General features: G+C 34.8%; 1 protein-coding gene and 1 non-coding gene across 2 annotated transcripts; both read left to right on the forward strand.

Moving 5' to 3' along the window:
- The first annotated feature begins 1509 nt into the window (after nt 1–1509).
- TRNAA-CGC (transfer RNA alanine (anticodon CGC)) lies at nt 1510–1582 on the forward strand. Its single transcript has one exon. It is a non-coding gene; the product is annotated as a tRNA-Ala (tRNA).
- Nucleotides 1583–8674: 7092 nt separating this feature from the next.
- Nucleotides 8675–17160, forward strand: LOC131154003 (single-stranded DNA-binding protein, mitochondrial). Its single transcript, XM_058106455.1, has 6 exons — nt 8675–8831; nt 9017–9198; nt 11390–11598; nt 11674–11774; nt 16563–16622; nt 16858–17160. Exons 1-6 carry the CDS (start codon nt 8759–8761, stop codon nt 16872–16874), a joined length of 642 nt encoding a protein of 213 aa, XP_057962438.1. The 5' UTR covers nt 8675–8758; the 3' UTR covers nt 16875–17160.
- Nucleotides 17161–18365: the final 1205 nt, after the last annotated feature.

The following is an 18365-nucleotide window of genomic DNA, read 5'->3' on the forward strand; positions in this document are numbered from 1 at the left end:
GATTAGGAGATTCCATCTTTCCAAAATTTGTTAAGGGGCCTGAAAATTCTTGACTCTGCTTGTACCGAATTACATAGGTTGTCGCAGTGGGTCTCCAGAAGCCTTTGGGTCAGAAAATCAGAGTGATACCTTGCGTCGAGTTTGTTCAGAAAGCAAAGTGAGGGCGGATTTGTTTCATAATCTCAGATCAAGTCTTGTTTCTTTATTTGGCAAGGTTTTTCAAATGGGAAATGCTTTCTAGGAATGATATGCAAACATAAAAAATTTTGAAACCAAAAGATTACAAGATATAGTAGTTTATTTTTCATTTCATATATCCTTGTCTTTTTAAAATTCAAATGAGACATTCCACATGAAAATTTTATTTAAACTATTGGGACATCCTCTAAAAGATGAATCACTTTAACACTTCTTAAGTCATAAACAATCTTTCCTTTTTCTTTATTATTATTATTATTATTATTATATCTAAAACTAGTGATCGAAATTCAATCAATTTACTGATTTTTTGAATGCCCAAAAAATTCTTATAATTATTTTGTAATTGCTGTTCTAATTCTTACCACACTTATTTTTTGAAATTAAAAAACTATTAAAAAAGGAGCTGCCTCAACTTGGTTTTGAATGCTCTAGATGCACCTCTAGTGTTTTTTTTTTTTTTTTTTTTTTTGATTAACGCTAGGTGTCCTTCGCCGGCATCTACCAAAGCAAGCCCTGGGATGCACCACAGCGGAGACTAATTCCACGCCCCATAATTCTCATCCTAAGGCCTTGCAGGAAGGTAAATCAGGATTTGCTCAGCTAGGTAGGAATTGAACTCGGGACACTTACCTGGGTCACGAGCACGTCCGGATCCGCCCTTGCCACTTGAGCCAGCGCCCGGGGGTAGACGCAGCTATAGTTGCTCATATAATCAAACAAAAATACCCTCAGTCTAGCATATTTTCTCTCCAATAGTTTTTTTTTTCTTAAATCAAAAATAAAATTTAGAGAGTCGTGTTACATTGTTATCACTATACCATAGTTATCACTTTTAAATTTTGGGGTTATGTCCTATATCCCTTGCCCTCAAGAGCATCATGCACTGTATTTGATACATGAATTTTAAATTTTAGATCTAAATTTTTATAAAAAATCAAAATATAATTTTATGAGCAAAAGACACTGACATTTCCTGAACTTTGGTAAAAAGATAAGGATCTTTTCTGAAATTTTAAAAATTTCAAAAATCTCTCTTAAAATTTCAAAAAATTTAAGAACTTCCCTTCAGGTTTGTTAAAAAGATACAAACCATTTCTTATATTTTATTAAAAGACAAGTTTTTTGAAGAGAGATTTGTGTCTTTTTATCAAATTTTAAGTGAAGTTTATGACATTTTCAAAATCTCATGTAGGTTTGGTTTTTTTTTTTCCAAATACCAGGAGAGGGGAGGTAAATGCGTTTGCTCTAATTTTATTACTTGTTTTTAAGATTGAGTGATAACACTTTTAAGAAATCTTAAACCAACAAGGGGGTGTAGCTCATATGGTAGAGCGCTCGCTTCGCATGCGAGAGGCACGGGGTTCGATTCCCCGCACCTCCAGTTTTGTTTTTTTTATAAATCTATATGTTTTCCAGAATCAAAATTTTGCGTTAAGATTCTAATTTGTTTGGTTTTGAATTTGCTGAATGTTTGGTTTTTTCTACAAACACGAGTTCGCATTTGTAATTTGTGACGCTTTTAAGTTGTGATATTGTTTTATGAGTTCAGTACTGTGCAATCAGAAAGGCCCTGGTTTAAGATCTGGAATAATAAAAATAGGAATGGCTGTATCGAAGTAAACATAGATCTAATGCATGCTAAAGTAGAACGAATCTTCACATGATTCCTCAGGTTGATTCATTTACATCAGAAGAATATAATAAAACAACTGCATTTCAAGTTAAAAGCCCAATAATATAAAGGTTAAAAGGTTAAGACACTGAAATCTAGAGAAGGGAGGGATGTGCCATAATACTATATTGCTTCTGAACTCATTAAAATTCTAAGGTAGTGCTTAGAGTTTATGGAATTGGGTTTTGGCCTTTGGAATTGGAACTGGAGACCTCAATTCCAGTTGCATTCCTTGGTTCAGCAAAATAGCCATGGACTTGAAAATTCATTCTAAATTAAATTAAGTTGTGTTTGGGAGGATGAATTTCGAACCTTGGATTTGGATGAAATTTAGTACAATTTTGTATTGCATTTTATTCAAATCCGCATAATTTCAAATCTGAGATCTGAATTCCGAGCTTCCAGACATGGGGTTAGTTTGTGTTTGGGAGAATGAATTTGGATTCATGTGTATTTGAATTAATACAATTTTGTATTCTATTTTTTCCAACTTCACATATATATAAATCCAAGGTCTAAACACCAAGCTCCCAAATGTAGGGGTGAGGATTAGGAGTGGTATTCTTTCCTAAAATTAATCTCGCATTGATGTTGAATGTCAGCGATATCCTTATCCAGGTGAATTCTTAAAGCTACATTAATTCTAGACAAAGGAATTAAATTACAATTCCATTAACATCCATACATGGCTGAAATTTCTTTTTTTAGTCTCTGGTATAGATAAACCTCAAGTTAAATTTTGAGAAGGATTCAAGTTTGCAAGTTTTGAACTAAATCTGCCCATAGATATTGTCTTCTAATCTTTTTTTATAAGCTGGCTAGTCTTATACATTGTCTTTTTTGTCTTTCTATTATCAGGAACATCCAAAGCTTCAATGTTTATCTGATTGCTGGTTTCTACTTGCGGCAAACAGATCAAGGATTTTCAGCTAAATTAAAGGAAAATTGAGAAAAGGAGAGACCCATAACTTCATTGGGGATTCAACAGATTAGGCGGTTGTTAAAAAGACCCAATTATAACAGGTTCTCACACCCTGCCAGACGTGGAGGGATTACTGCAGACAGGTTGTTGTCATTAAATGAAAATAATTTAATCAGCTTAAGTTTCAACGGGATGAGGATTTTTTTTCCTCATAATCTGTTCCCCTTCAAACGCAGTCCTTTCAATCTGAAGCTTTCCAATATCAACAGGAAAATGACAGAGATACTTTCTGACCAAACCCAAAACCTATAGATTGACATGGTTTCCAAGTCCTGATAAGATGCTTCCATGCATTCTGTTCCCTGTTAAGGCTAGAGCGACAATTTGGGTTGAGTGACTGGCACTATAGTTCAACAACACTCCTCTGAGAAAATTGTTTCACAAATGCCACTCATTCCAAACCTGGACAGTTTGTTAATGAACCAATAAAACTCGAGCCATCACCATCGCCTGCCAGCCCCAACTTATTAGTGGCCATGTTTGATTAGGCAAGAGCTCACAGCCTTCCCAGATCCCTTGGAACTTGCCCTGTGAAGTCATTAAAAACTCAAGTAAATGATTTCTGGTTTTGAAGCCTTGGACAATGAAATTGGAATGCAGCCATCGAATCTTTTGTTTTTTGTAAACGAAAGTATGAGTCGAGGAAGTGTTTTCCATGCCAGAGGATCTTCGTACTAGCTGGTTCTTTGAAACTAGCAAATGAAATATCGAGGTGAGTTTGTAAGGACAAGCACAAACTGTACCAGAAAATCTCTCACAACCAGTTAGTAGAATCTTAAAGTTTTGAATTCGGAAAATGCTCTCAGGAATGTTTCCTCCCAAACTGTTCTCAACTACAAAAAGTTTGACGAGAAATGGAAAGTTACCAAGCAAAGCTCAGATATTCCCAGTGAGGTAATTAGTACCAAGGCCAAGATATGCCAGAGTTGAAGTAGTTGATAGTAAAGAATGGGAGCTCCAATGTTGTCTTGCTCATACAAAAGTTGTTGAAAATTGACTTCGACTCCATCAACAATCATCCTTCCCTTTTGTTATGCCGATTCCTCATGAATGGCTTTTTTATTCTGCAGGAACAGGAAAACCTGCAATGGGAAGACAACATGGCGGCACCATTGATTGTGTTTTTTTTACGATATATGAACGTCAATTTGAAGAGGTGGAACATGTCTAAGAATATTGGTAGCATGAACTCGTTTGGTTGCTACCACCTGGACCAAGGGCGTTAGAGAGGGCCACAAGGCTCAGCTTTGGGCTTTCTGACGTGGTTTGGAGTTGTGCTTTGCACTCATCAAGCCTTTGAAGGTGCCTTCCAAGAATGGCGAACAGAGGTTGGCAAGCTCTGAATTTTTTTTTCATTTTTTTTTCTACTACAAAATTTGTGGAGAAAGAAATGGATTATATTTTTAAAATTTTTATACTTAGTGCAAAATTGGTAGGGTGGAAAATGGATCATTAATTTCATCTTAGGGCAAAAGACACTGAACTCCCTAAGGTTTTTAAAATCCCATAGACCTCTCCTAACATTTAATTTTTGGGGAAGTTTGTGTCTTTGTGGTAAACCTCAAGGGAGGTTTGAGGAATTGTTTAAAGCTCAAGGGAGGTCCTTGAGATTTTTGAAACCTCAGGGGAAGTCTTTTTACTAAACCTCAAGAGTGGTAAGTGACTTTTACCCTTAATTTTAATAGAACTACTATTGTTTGAATGCGTTTTTTCTTATGTTAGTATTACTAGTAGAAGTATTGGAGAAATCTTAATCCACTCGTTTGGGCTAAACAAAAATGGTAGTTTAATTCTTACCCAGATAGAGTAGTTTACATGCTTAGTCCAATGGAATGGGTTAGGATTTTCCCAATAATAATAATAAGAAAAGAGAGAGACAATTAAACAATGGTCACTTATTAAAATCTAGTTGGGATTTTTTTTTTCCTTCTAGAAATTCCATACCAATAAAATAAAATTCAATTGATTGATAATCCATTTCATTCCCCACAAATCCTACACTAAAAAATGATAGTAATAAATTAGAGCACCTTAATTTTATTTTATTTTATTTCTTATGGAAGCTTGACAATGCAAACCACAACTCCTCACTATGTCAGGCAGCCTAGAGCTGTCCTAGGCGTCTTCTAGGTCATTGGCCCTCACGGAATTGTTCCATGTGGCAAAGATCATGTATGGCAAGCTTGTGCTCCTTTGTCCTTGACTACGTTTCACCTCTTAAAGTTGATGGTCATGCTCCGCCATATGGATGGTTGGATCAGTGATGCTGCCATGTCGTCATCCCAATGCAGCTCCTCCTTCTCCTCTAGCATGAGGAAGTCGTTGGTGAGGGTTTGGTGTGGCGGAAGGGATATATTGATTTTGGGGTTGATGTTGGTTTTGAATAGCTTCTTTGGGATGACCATACAACTTAGAGGCTCCTTTTCTCCGCTATAAACTTTTGGCTTCTCTGGAATATCATGATGAACAGGTTAGAAGCAATATCCCAGATTTAAGGGAGATACGTTATTGATCAAAAGGTAAAGACTGCTATATAAGATAAAAAGTTTAATTCTATAGTCTGCCTTCGTTTATAATTACCCATTTTAGTGGTTCCTCTTTGAATCAAGCATACTGAAGGATTATTTAAATGTTGTGAGTGTGTCTAAATGTTGAGATTTAGCTAATCTTGGATTCCCCATTCAAGAACAGATCCCGCATATATCCATCATGCTATTTTGTGATTCTTGTTGTATCCAGACATGCTGCGTGCTTGTGCTGCATTATTTTCTTTACCTGTTCTTAGGACATTTCTACATTCAGTAGCGTGCATCCCTGCCTCTATGATGTTGGCATCTGAACCTTGATCTGTTCCTTAACTCTTTGCAGTTTTCAATATTAGAATTTGGTAAGTTTGTTAGGATCGGAGGAGCTCATGGGTGGGCTTGATACACACGAGTGAAAAACTCTTTTGCACATGCCAAATATAATCAATTCATATTACATCATTTCTGCGTCCAAGTCTGTCAGGTACAATTACATGTTCAATCCTAATGAATGCGACGCATTCAAAGTTTCCGGTTTATGTAAACCTTGCAAGGCCCCAAACTGCCAAAAATAGCATTTGGCCAATTCCGCAAGGAGCACTAACAACCCATCATCGCCTTTCTCCAGTGAGATCTCACAGTACTTGCAAAGTTTCTTTTTCATTTTCTCAGATGCATGCATATTCACGTTTCTTTCTATGAGCTTTAACCTTATCATAAGCAGTAGATTCAAGTTTGGAAAAAATACTTTCAATGAACGGCTTGTGCACACATGACTTGTAAACCATTAATTACAAAATATTATATTAATATTTAGACTCATTGAAGTGGTGCTAACTCACTTTATTAGGATGTATACCAATGCATACTTCACACTTTGTGTGAGTTAAGAGTAGTATTGTGACATTTCATAACTGGTGGGTTTCAGATCTTACATGGAAGAACCGTTCTTTATAATCTTTCTCATTCAGAGTCAAAACATATGTAAATTGGTTATTGCACTTATTTGTGTATATATATTTTCAAATATGAAATATAATGGCAATCCTTTTTCTCCTATGGATTGGATTTTGTCATGAAATCTGTATGCAAATTTGCAATTTGTGCATGTATAGTGATTACATGGGTGCTCTGAGTGTTTAATAAACTGTGTTTTTTAATGAAACAGGGAGATAAGGTGTAAAAACTGAATACTCTTTTTGATTTTGTTGAATGTATCAAGAAGAGAACTAGAAATTACAATCAAGAAGAAAACCAAGAAGTGAACCAGAAAAACTACAATCGTATTTTCTGAAATTCATACCAGCATATTATATACACTAGCTGGTAAAAATAAAACAGAAAACAAAACAGATTCCCATTCCTTTTGGAGGGAAAAATAGTTACAAGATTAATTTACAGCTACCCATGGTTACAAGGATTATATCACAGCCTCATCTCCTCAAGCCACGTATTAGCAAAAAATTCATCACTGATATTCTGTTCTTGTATCACATTTTTGCCTTTCTCTGCACTGATATTTCCAGCATCTTTCATTGTACTGATATCTCCAGCATCAGTTTTCATCTTGTCAAATTTAACATGAGGATACCTGAAACACCGTCATCACAGAAGAGTTATAAGAAATCATTTTTTTCCATATCCGATTTAGATTCCACTAATTATAAAATGTAAGATTAGTACTTAAATCCGCACAAATAAAAGATATATCATTTTAAAATAACATCTTGCAATTGCTGAAAAAAATTGTGTAACAATTCCCAATTTCTCTTCATGTATGAATGTTTTGATCTTACGAATTAGTTGCTCTGATTCTCTCTCTCTCTCTCTCTCTCTCTCTCTCAAATGCACAAGCCCTCACATATATTTTGGTGATAGATCCGCTAGGTGCTGCTGAAATGAGCCGCTAGTCAATCCCAAATCTATAATTTGGGTGTTCAGTTCACACTCCTGAGATGGATTCTGATAAGGAGTGTTTTTTTAATTAATTTTTTCAAGAATAAAAAAATAAAAATTAAAAAACTAGAAGCAAAAGCAGTTTACCACAACTGTTCATGACTACTCCTATTTAGTTTTGGTAAATAATTTTTCCTTTTTATTTATAGTTGTGTAGAGGATTATTAAAATAACACTATTTTTTTTCCTATTTTTTCCACGTTTATATAAAAAATTAGAAAAATATTAAAAAATGTTAAAATTAAAGAATAAATAAAAATTTTTATAATTTTTTTGAAATAAAAAAAAAATTTATATATTTTTAAGAACTGAACTGACTTGAAAATATCCCAATATCTTATTCTGAAATTCAAGACTGCAAACGAGTTAAGTTTTTTGTTTATTAAATTTTTAATTGAACAAGAGTTTAAGTCAAATTCAAATCAATCATGATCACACTTGCTCAAGCTTGTTTGTTTAGTAGTAGTTAGGGTTGACCTCAGTTTCGAATAGTTATTTTAAAGGCTTGTTCATTCGTCATCGGCCATCACAGGAGTGATGCAAAGAGAGAAGAAAGAACCGGAGAGAGGAGTGAAAACGATAAACAAGAACTAGGGAGGGGCAATGATAGTATGTATGGATGCTCTTGAATGAGGTTCTACTCATTCTAGGGAGAGAAATCAAAATGCCCAATTTTAATTCTTAGTATTTAGTTTGCAAGAATCTTTTGAAATTTAAAAAAGCATAATAAGAAATTGGTTTATATTTTGATATAAACTACTTAATAATAAAATTACTTATTATAAAACATAAGATAAAATGTAATAAATATTGAAATATAGTCATAGAAAAATAGAACGAGAACAAGAAATATAATATGCAAAGTATAACGAAAAGTAGATGATAACAATGATATTAATATTAAGAAAAATTAATAATAATATAAATCATATGTTAATTATTGATTTATGATATTGTCATTTCTTATTAAACTATATAAGTTTTTGTATTGCATAGTGCATTAATTGACAAACTAAATTAACTCATTCTTGTGTTTATATATATATACCAATCATTCAATTCTATTTCGATTTCATTTTTATAAAATAAAAAAAAGAATTTGATATTCTATTTCTAATATAATATATTTTAATTTTAATTTCAATTCCAATTGTAATATGGATTTGAATGAAACGATTCGGGTTGTGAACCATTTGGGCCCATTGCGCGTAACCAGTGCATGTGATTCTATGGCCCATCTCTTTTTGGACCGAAAATTTTTGCAGTGAGCCGGTGGCCCATATTGCCCGAACCGGGTCCAAGCCTGAGACACAACGGCCGACCCGGTCTGCATCCCATGTGTTCATTCTAAGTTTCTAACTTCTAATTTCTAAAACCCTTCTTCTACCCTCCTCCACTCCCCTAATTTTGTTTCTTCCCGCAATGAGTTCAGTCGCTGCTAGAATTGTGAAGTTTCTGAGAGTCTCCTCTCCCGCGAAAGACGGCTCTTCATTAGGTCACTCTGCCTCTCTCTCTCTCTCTCTCTCTCTCTCTCTCTCTCTCTCTCTCTCTCTGTTGTTAGTTTGGATGTTCTAAGGGGACTTTAGTCGAACAATTGGTAGACACAACGTAATTTGTATCGGATATTCTTAACTTAACAAATTTTTTAAGTGGGTGTGTTGGTTTGTGATTAATTTCTAGCGGTGGGCGTGCAAAGGAGCTCAAGGTCATGGTGCTCTACTGTGTCATTCGATGGCGAGAATGATGCTGCCAAGAACAACGAAGGAGAAGTTGATTTTGATGATTTTCTCGGTGACAAGCAAGAATTACAACCCCAAGGGGTGGATCCCAGAAGGGGCTGGGGTTTCCGTGGCGTGCACAAGGTATTTGATATTTGGATTGACTGAAGAATTAAGTGAGGTTTTGACTGATGTTATTGTTATATTTTTGTATCCATTGGTTGTGTTTGGTTTGTATTTGAAGGAACATATCCAAATCCAGTACTAATATTGAGCCATTAGAAAAGAGTTGAGAATGACTAGAAATGGTAGATAGGATCACCTTTGAATTTTCATTTAGCGATTCTGCTTTAATGAATATTGAGCCATTAAAAATGATAGTTTGTTTGAAGTGCTTTTTTTTTTTTTTTGCAATTCTTCTGTCATTGCCCGTGGATTTGTATAAAATGTGCTATGTGAATATATAATAGATACTAGCACCATTCAATTTCTATCAAACATCCTAACTCATCCATGGCCTCCTTTTTCTCATCAAGAAAATGTAGGACAAGAAACAAAATAAAATTTGAGTGTTAAGATTTTTCCTAGTTAGGAAAGATTGTGCTACATAAATATATAATACACAACATAACTATTCAATTTCCGTGGAATATCTTTACCTTCCTTGTGTTCCAAAATGATATATATATATATAGAAATTGAAGTTTGACAATTAAAATTTCTAGGTAATGAAAAGAAAATTTTAAAAATTGTGCTTTAACCAATATTCAATTGTTAAAGCTTGATATACATTGTTGGCTCACAATCTAACTGCTTAAGCTTTTAGGTGAAGTGGTTATCTAACCTAGTATCAGAGTTGGGTTCTAGTCTTGTTGACGTCGTTTATTTTGTGGTGTTTAAAAAATTGTTATATTCCCTATAATGGGTGTTGTTTATCGTGTGTTTATATCGTCATGTGTCATCGGGCTACTCGTGTGGGGGAGTGTTAAAGTTTGATATGCATTGTTGTCCTACAATCTAACAACTTAAAATTTTAGGTGAAGTGGTAATCTAACATCAATAATCCAAAAAAGGCTACCTCATGGGGTAGGATATTTGACACGGTCACATGAGGCTTTCCCCTGAGTATTTTAGCAGGCCCAAAAGTGCTACTGTACGTGAGCATGGACGCATGTGCACACCAGATAAAACGTGTCAATTGTATTGGCTTATACTCATGATAAAAAGGCTAAAAAATTCAAATCAAATGTCCCATGTTTTGGTTTTGTCCAAGAAAACAGAAATCTTAATATCCCCCTTGGTAAAGAAACATAATACATGAAATTTGCATCCCTTTGGATAAGAAGCTATGCTGTTCTAAACATCTTATCTTGTTCCCTTTCCTGAAGCTATTTGGAAAAGAATTGGCAGGCTTCTAGAAAGGTCATGCTATATGGATATTATATGTGTACTTGTTGGTAATTTTTTTGTTTTCCTCTTTTGAATATCTATATCTTCATTGTTGCTGCTGACTTTTTGGAATTTTGAAAAGGCTTTTGATAGCTAACAAGTATCTAGGGTTACAGTCACGTCTAAATGTGATAATCAATGATGGGAACTATGTATGTGTATAAATAGATGAAATTAAATTAGGTTTAATAAAAATTTTAGACTTGAAACTTTACCAGAATCTCAGAGCATGTTTAGTAAAAGTTTTGGATGCAAGACACAGAGGGCACACAAAATTCGTGTTTTGGGTTAAGTGTTTTAAAAAATTATCTTCGGGAACTTATCCAAAAACACCTTAAAAAATATAGGTTTTTAGGAAATGATTTTAAGTTTTTTTTTTCGTATAAGCTTTCCTAGATACAATGAAAAGATGGGGTATTGGCTATAAGTGACGTATAACTCACTTTTTAATAATAAAAATTATTATTATCATTATTATTATTATCATCATCATCATCATCAACAACAAATACCACTTGGATCAACCTTAACCAAATGTACTTTCACTGTTTTCATTTTCGGGAACAATTTGAAAAATAGCCAACCAAACACATCTTTGAATATAAAAAATACATGATACTATCCCTTGTTTTTTATTTTTGAGAACAACAATACAAAAACTTCTTTTTGGATCTGTAACCAAACAGGCCCTTACATTCCATGTATCAAATTCCACGTTTAGAATGTCAATTAAAGCTTTTGAATTAGATTCAATTAAGTTAGAGCCACCAATATAAGCATTTAGTTTGATACCATGTAGCTTAGCTCTGCACTCTCCAACTGGATTAGGGTGTCCCGTGTTCTATCAAATGAAAGTTTTGTCTCATGTTGCAGTGTTTTTATACAGGCAATTATTTGTGGCAAGGTTGGGCTAGCCCCTCTTCAGAAGATCTTGAGAAATGGCAAAACTGTGACCATATTTACAGTTGGAACAGGAGGCATGTTTGACCAAAGGGTTGTGGGAGCAAAAGACTTGCCAAAACCAGCTCAGTGGCATCGAATTGCAGTGCATAATGGACCACTAGGGGCTTATGCTGTTCAACAACTTGTGAAGAAGTATATCCCAACTCATTTAATACAATTGTTTTTTATTTCTACAGTTTTTGTCTCATGAATGGAGGATTTATGCAGCTCTTCAGTTTATGTTGAAGGTGACATTGAAACTAGAGTCTACAATGACAGCATCAATGGTGAAGTAAAAAATGTTCCAGAGATATGTGTGCGTCATGATGGTATGCTAAACAGATGATCTCTTTCACAATGATATTTCATTTATCCTTCCTTATAGAAGACCAGTAGCATTGGTTCTCAGTAGCGTTGTGATGGTATGTTAAACAGATTATCTCTTTTACAATGATATTTCATTTATCCTTCCATATAGAAGACCAGTAGCATTGGTTCTTAGTGGTCTCTTTTACTATCTAGTTTGCCCCTTAGTGGAAAAGTAGCAACTAATTTCTATGATCTGTTGCAAATGGTTAAGCTGTTTTATCAGGTTTAAGCTGAGCTTTGAGGTGCTGCATTTCTGTTCTTTCTTTTGGAAAGCTGGAGAGAATGTCGACATGTGCTCAATCATTTGCATTAGCTCCTCATGCAATCTTTGGATATGATTTTGTTGGATATTTTTGAAACCAAAGACTAAAGATAATGAGAGAAACTGATTTAGAGACTGTAGAAGGCTAATTTTTATTGAGCAACAAACTATATATTTAACAGCATAATGAAAACTGAATTGCAGAAAAATCTGCTAAAACTGAACTGCAGAATAATATGCTACATGTTGAGCATAATAGCTAAGTGCCTAAAAATCAGCATGAAGAAATGATTATAATCCTTAAGAATAGCAACTAATAAAACTGATCCAGCTCCTAAAGAATAGCAACTAATAAAACTGATCCAGCTCCTAAAGAATAGCTACAAATAAAATTGATTCAGCTTCATGAGTTACTCCAGTCAACACTCCTCCTTGACATCCACTTGGTGTATAACCCAGCCTTTTTATGCAGCAAGAGCCAGCAACGTCCTTATGGTATCCAACCTGGAAACTGGGGCAAAAGTTTCAGAAAAATCTACCCTAAACATCTGGGCATATCCCTTGACAACAAGTCTTGCCTTGTACTTGTTTACAGAACCATCAGGATTGAGCTTGGTCCTATAAACCCACTTGACTTCTATAGCTTTCTTGTGTTTTGGTCTGTCCACCAACTCCCATGTCTGGTTCTTTTTAAGCATCTTTAGCTCCTCCTTCATTGCAGCTATCAACTTCTGATCAGTTGCAGCTTTTTCATACCCTATAGGCTCCATTACAGCAACATTACACCTCTGATAAATGTTAGAGAGTGATCTGGTTCCTCTAACAGGTTCATCATCCATATCATCGTTCTCCTCCTAAACCTCAAGCTTCTTGTCATTCTCCCAACTCCAGTTATCTAACTCAAGGAATTCTACATCCTTGCTGACAATTATTTTGTTGTTTTGTGGTATGTAGATCCTGTAAGCCTTTGAAAATGAGCTATAGCATACAAAAATCCGATATTCTACTTTTGTGTCCAATTTGTCTCTCTTTACTTGAGGGATGTAAGAGAAACATAGGCAACCAAATGTCTTCAGATTAAGTAACTTTGGTTTATAGCCATACCATGCTTCAAATAGAGTTTTTTTCAGCAAAGCTTTTGTTGGCGATTTGTTTAGCAGAAAAACTGCTGTATTTACAGCCTCGGCCCAAAATTTCTCCAGCAGCCCTTTATCATGAAGCAAGCTCCTTGTCATCTCCATAATTGTTCGATTTTTCCTCTCTACAACACCATTCCGTTGAGGAGTGTAAAGTGCTGTTAATTGATGTTCGATGCCTGCATCTTCACAAAACTTTGCTAAATTTTTTAGCGGTATATTCAGTTGCATTATTAGACCTGATCACCTGCATTTTGCATCTGCTTTGAGTTTCAACCGAAGCTTTAAACTTCCTGAAGATGTCAGCAACCTCAGATTTAAGCTTCATAAAATAAATCTAGTACATTCTAGAGTAATCATCAATGAAAGCTATGTAATACTTACTGTCATTCAATGATGGTGTTTTCATTGGTCCTCCCACATCTGTGTGTATTAATTGCAGCCTCTGTGTAGCCCTCCAAGCCTTGTTTTGTTGATTAGGAAGTCTGGTTTGCTTCCCATACTGACAGGCAGCACATTTAGGACGCTCCTCCTCTAATTCAGTCAAGCATTTCACCAGATTGTTCTTCTTCATGAAAAGTAAAGCGGCATGATGGAAATGCCCCAATCTCTTGGGCCAAAGCACTGTATTGCTATCTTCTTTGTGTACAGCAACCTGCTTCTCTTTCATCAAATCCAAGGCAAAGCTTTTGCCTTTCATTTGAACTTTGAATACCTCCATGCCTTTTGTATTTGTAATCACACAGTTTTTGTCTTCAAACAGCACCTTGTAGCCTTTCTCCAACAATCGAGTAACACTCAAAAGGTTTTGATTGATTTCAGGAACATATAAAACATTAGAAATAAATTTCAGACCAGTGTGGCCTTCAATCGCTTCTGTTCCTTTGCCTTTTACTGCAATGTGTGCTCCATTTTCAATTTTGACTTTAGAAATAGCAATCTTGTCAAGCTCTCTGAAGAGCTCTCGATCACAAGTCATGTGGTTTGTACACCCACTATCTATAAGCCAGCTTTCTGTGGAGCTGTTGGTGGCAAAGCATGATACCACAAAAAATTGCTCCTCTTGAGGTTGATCCTTAGTAGCCTTGGCTTCTCCTTGTTGTTGTTGAGTCTTGCATATCTTTTTCATATGCCCTAAATGACCACACTTGTGACATCCTGCATCTGGCTTCCACCAACACTTATTTTGTGGATGATTGTTTTTTTTTTTTTTTTGCAGTAAGAGCAAGGTGGAAAGACTTGAGTGTTGCTGCTTTGGCTATTTTTTTTGTTGCTTGCATAACCTCCATGCTTGTTTTTGTTTTGTTTTGTTTGGTTTTGCCACTATTGTTGTTTTGTGATTTGGCTTGAAAAGCACCCTCCACAGATCCTTCTTGTCTCATAAGCCTCCTTTGTTCTTGTGCCTATAGTGTATTCAACAATTCTGCCAAGATAATGCTTGACAGATCTTTTGAGTTTTCCAAAGATGAAATTGTAGCCTCAAACTTTTAAGGAATTGTGACTAGGACCTTTTGATTTTTGAACAATTCTAGAATCAGAAAAATCAGTACCAAGGAATGTTACCTTGTTGACAATGCCAAGAAGTCTGTCCGAATATTTCGTGACTGTTTCTGATTCTTTCATCTTTTGCATCTCAAATTCTCGGATCAAATTCAGCACTTGCATCCCTTTAACCCTTTCATTTCCCTTATATTCTTGCCTCAAAAAATCCCAAATTTCCTTGGCTGATTTCAGTGTCATTATTCTAGTAAAAATGGTGGATGAGATTGCTGCAAACAAGGTTGCTCTTGCTTTTGATTTTCTTTGCTTCATCTCCTTTTGATTTTTGATTTGTGCAAGAGTTGGATTGTTTGGCAGGGGTGGAACTTCATATACCTGTTCAGCAGCTTCCCATAGATCATTAGCATCAAGATAGGCTTCCATTCTTACCCACATCTGATAATTTGTTCCATCAAACACTGGAGGTGCTATTGCAGTGAATGAATTTCTGAATTCATTCTGAATAGGTTGTTGTGTTTGAGCTCTCTCAATCTCACAGGTTCCTCAAGACTATAGCTCTGATATCAATCTGTTGGATATTTTTGAAAACAAAGACTAAGGATAATGAGAGAAGCTGATTTAGAGACTGCAGAAGGCTAATTTTTATTGAGCAACAAACTATCTATTTATACAACATAATGAAAAATGAATTGCAGAAAAATCTGTACATGTTGAGCATAACAGCTAAGTGTCTAAAAATCAGCATGAAGAAATGGTTATAATCGTAAAGAATAGCAACAAATAAAACTTACTCAGCTCCTAAAGAATAGCAACTAATAAAACTGATCCAGCTCCTAAAGAATAGCAACAAATAAAACTGATTCAGCTTCATGAGTCACACAAGTTAACAGGTTCTCAGATTTGTTGATGAGGATGGATGTGATATCGAAGTTGTTCTCGAAATTGTTGGCCAACTCTCTCTGGCTATCCATAATTTGCTAGAGCATTCTATTCTAGGCTATGACATTTTCTGACTGTCAATTGAGAGTTGCCTCATATATGATGACCATTGGCCTATCCCAAATTTGTAACATTATTACATTTTTAACAACATTGTGATTCTTCATTGAAGATTAATTTAGACCCTGAACCCCGCATAATATTCTTGGATAAATGCATGATATTATTGGCAATAAAGTATTTGTCATGTGCTGCAAATGCTGTTGGTAGTTTGCTAAATCAGCATTTGCTACCTATATACTATGATTCAGCCGACCTTGTTAAGGAGGGTGGATATTCCAGTTTCAATGTGTTTATTTATTTGTAACATTTTCCATCCACATTAGAATCATAATGATGCCCTCCTTAAGTTCAATTTTCCATTAATTAAAATGAAGAGCAGATCAGCAGAATAAGATTTGCCCTTAATTGGTGATTCTTGGGGTACATATGCCAACTTGAATCTTGTGCGACATTGAGTTCCTTAGGTAATGTTATAAATCTGCATGTTTGTTTTTATAGTATTTTCGTTTCTCAATCTTGTACAGAATAAATTGGGAAGATAATAGAGATTATTTGTTTTTCTAGAACCTGCCCCACATATTAACGTGGGTAGCTATTTAACTATAACCAAAAATGCACACAGCAACACAGACATTGGTTTCTATATGTCTTAAAGTGTCCATATTACGAATCTCAAATAAATAAATAATAAAGCTGTGGAACTGTAAATACAGCCTTGGTTATGGTTTGCAAGTGGCTCTTGAGGGTAAATTTTGAATTTCCTGGTTATGTAGATGGGATAGTCATTAAATTATGTGGACGTTTGAATGAAACCCTTACCATGCTTGCTTTGTTTATTACCATTGCAGGGAAGATTCGCCTCATAAAGACGGGCGAAAGTGTCAGCAATATTTCCTTCGAGGAACTGCGTAAGTTTTCTGTTTGTATAAATATTTGCAAATTATAAGTGACAGAAGCTGGGTGGGGATTGCAAGAGCAGAGCTCTACCAACTGAGCTATATCCCCCTGAGCCAAGTGGGGAAAATACTAATTTTCTGAAAGATTGCCATCATTTTCCAATGGAAGTTTGGTCATTCAATGTATATATACCCTCTCATTTATTTGTCTTGTGGTTGATGTGCTCTCATTTTATTTTCCTGCCAGGGGAGGGATTGTTTTAGCAGGTGACTTTGGCATGTTGTGGAAATCTTATTCTCAAAAATGGGAGAGCAGCCTGAGGCTTCCAACTTTTGTGTGAAGAAAATTTATATTGTCATAGGTAGTCTGAGTTGTGTAACATGGCAAAGACAAATGCCCTGTTGTTTGTTTGTAACCCTAGGCTTCATGGATGATTGAGCAAACTTCGTTGTTCTTTCACCTTATGTTTTACCTTAATGCCATTGATTCTTTGTCCCATTGGCTCCATGCATGAAAGAGCTTGCTTGTTGATTGCTTTGAAAGCAAAAATTGCATTCATTGATTTCATAGTTACTGTCTCATTAAGTACATATTATTTTGTGAATTGGAAAAGGAAGGAATCTATATTGATATATTACAATGATGTCTTCTCATTCTTCCAAAATCTAATTATAATTTTTAGGTAATTTAGTTCTTTTTTTAACAAAGGAAGATGTTACATGGGATTAAATTATTGGTTTTTAACTTATTTGAGATAATTCAAATAAGTAAGTCTTAATTCAAGAAAGATATTAGGGCAAGCCAGGGAGAGATGGCATGGCAGCCAACCAAAGTTTACAAAAGGGGTGCACAAAAGCCCAAGGTCTTATTTGGCATTGGCAAGATGAATTGGGACAAGTTTGAGAGGTCATTGAGTACGCTATAAGGCTAATTAATCTTTGCTTAAGCTGTTCTAGGGTTTAGAAAATTACTTTTATGTTTTAATTGTGGGCGCGATTTGATAATATGAACTTGGGCTAGAAGAGGGGGTTAAGAAGCAGAGGCATACATTAAGAGGATTGACTTACATTCATGAATAGGCTCAAGGGAGGGTTGAAAAGATTTGGAATTTGTAGAAAATTTTTACTAGGGTGTATGGCAAAACATTTAACAAAAATTAAAACTTGATTTAGACAGCATAGAAGTGTTTATGAATGATTTTTGAGTTTATTTAGAGATTTGAATAATTTTAAAGTACTAAAAAAATAGGACTTGTTTTAGTTATTAAAAATATTTCTCATTTTTCATTTCAGTTTTCATATATTTATTACAAAAGTATGACCTTATTTTTAAAAATTTTTTAACATTTATATGAAAATTAAAAAAAAAATTATAATATTTTCTAAGAATTTCTCAAGTTTTAAATATGTTGAAGTCCTCAAAGTCATGATGTGAGGGCACTTACTTAGTTGGTAATTACTCTGTAAATCGCATTAATAGTAATAATGAAGTTTGAATGGTACAAAAAATAAACACACTTGCACATTAATGGCCCGAACAAAATATTTAATTAAGACCCTCACACATTTATGGGTCCTTTTGGGTTAATAACTAAACCCTTTAATAATTCAATTAGAATAGAAACCACTTTAGGAAATGGGAAGCCCTCCATAAGCAAACCATTGCCTTTAGAAATACTAAACTAGGAAATTGGGGGATTATTGTGCTCTTAATTTAATTATCCCCAACTTAATGAAACATTTGAAGGAGAAGAA

This window comes from Malania oleifera, chromosome 4, assembly GCF_029873635.1.
Source record: "Malania oleifera isolate guangnan ecotype guangnan chromosome 4, ASM2987363v1, whole genome shotgun sequence".
Classification (NCBI taxonomy): Eukaryota; Viridiplantae; Streptophyta; class Magnoliopsida; order Santalales; family Ximeniaceae; genus Malania; species Malania oleifera.